Source organism: Etheostoma spectabile, chromosome 9 (genome assembly GCF_008692095.1).
Source record: "Etheostoma spectabile isolate EspeVRDwgs_2016 chromosome 9, UIUC_Espe_1.0, whole genome shotgun sequence".
Lineage (NCBI taxonomy): Eukaryota > Metazoa > Chordata > Actinopteri > Perciformes > Percidae > Etheostoma > Etheostoma spectabile.
In genome coordinates, this window is record NC_045741.1 from 28,605,304 (window position 1) to 28,606,606 (window position 1,303).

At 35.2% G+C, this 1,303-nt stretch overlaps 1 protein-coding gene and 1 long non-coding RNA gene across 2 annotated transcripts in view; both read left to right on the forward strand.

Moving 5' to 3' along the window:
- LOC116695668 (uncharacterized) overlaps nucleotides 1-1,303 on the forward strand; it is a 13,799-nt gene that overhangs the window by 8,790 nt on the left and 3,706 nt on the right. The window lies entirely within an intron of this gene.
- srd5a3 (steroid 5 alpha-reductase 3) overlaps nucleotides 1-1,303 on the forward strand; it is a 5,210-nt gene that overhangs the window by 745 nt on the left and 3,162 nt on the right. The window contains exon 2 of the mRNA XM_032526045.1: nucleotides 545-696. Within this exon, the coding sequence (XP_032381936.1) occupies nucleotides 545-696 (152 nt within the window). The remainder of the gene's footprint in view (nucleotides 1-544; nucleotides 697-1,303) is intronic.

Below are 1,303 nucleotides of genomic sequence, written 5' to 3' on the forward strand. Positions count from 1 at the left end.
CAAAATAACATGATTGATTCCACACAACGCTCTTTGGCAAGACACATCTCTACTTTCTTATTCAATTCTATAGCATTTGAAAAAAAATATTGAAGTGGTTTTGAAATAGTATTGAGTAAAAGTTGACATATTCCAGTCTGTGATTAGCCATCAACATCCATTCCTTTAATTTTAGACGAAATAATTCCTAATTTCAGCTTTTCTAACTCAAACATTAGGCATAATTTCCTATAAATGAGGTTTATTGACCATAGATTCCAAAAAAATAATGAAAAACTAAAGTTAATAAGTTAATAAACAAAAGCCTCAAAAGTGTTGAAAAAAAAGAACAAAAATGTAAGAAAAATATTTTTTTTTTTTAAATGATCAAACGCTTCAAAAGTGTTAATTCTCAATTTTGACGGGAAGACAACACAAGAGTTGAAAACTTGAATGTGTCGATGCTTATTTAGTTACACACACACACACACACACACACACACACACACACACACACACACACACACACCAATCATAACTTTTTTTTCCTTTTCTCTCTGTCCAGGTGGTTCTGGCATTTCTATGCCGTCTCTGTTGTCTGGAATGGTCTTCTTCTGGCCTTCTACCTGATCTCTATATTTCAGCATCAGTCATACCCGTTATGGCTGACTGGGGTATTAGACTTTTTGACAGGTGTTCCTAGCACTGACAGTCAAGGTAGGCTCTTATTAAAGCCTGTGTTATCCTGTTTGATTTACACTGGTACTGTAAGGGGCAGCTAGTTGGAAACATCCAAAACAATTGTGTATTTTGCAATAAAAGCAAGACATTTGTAACAGATGAAGGTTTATATGTAATGTAAAGATATGGATATGGATATGGGGATGCTGCAAATGTATCTCCTAAAGGCCCTTGAAATGTGTGTGTATTCAGAATGCAAGCCAAGGCTCAGTAGCTTCTTTCAGACATTGCGCCACAGAAACCGCTAGCACAACAACATCTGAATCAACAGTACAAATCAATATGTGATGGCCGTGAAGTGCAGCATTTAAAACATGGAGTAACATCCTACTACCGGCATCCTCATGGCCGCCTGGAGACATATAGAGTGGTGCTCATAAGCTTACACACCCATGCTAAAGTTAACTAAAAAGAGGAATAAAAAATCATCTTTTGGAAATTGGTCGTAATGCCTTAATTAAAAAAAGAAAAACACAGGAAAAATCCAACCTTTAAGGACATTAATTTTCTTTACAATGAATAATGTATTATAAATAAATAAATGTTCTTCCTTAAAATACAGGGGGCATAAGTATACACCCCC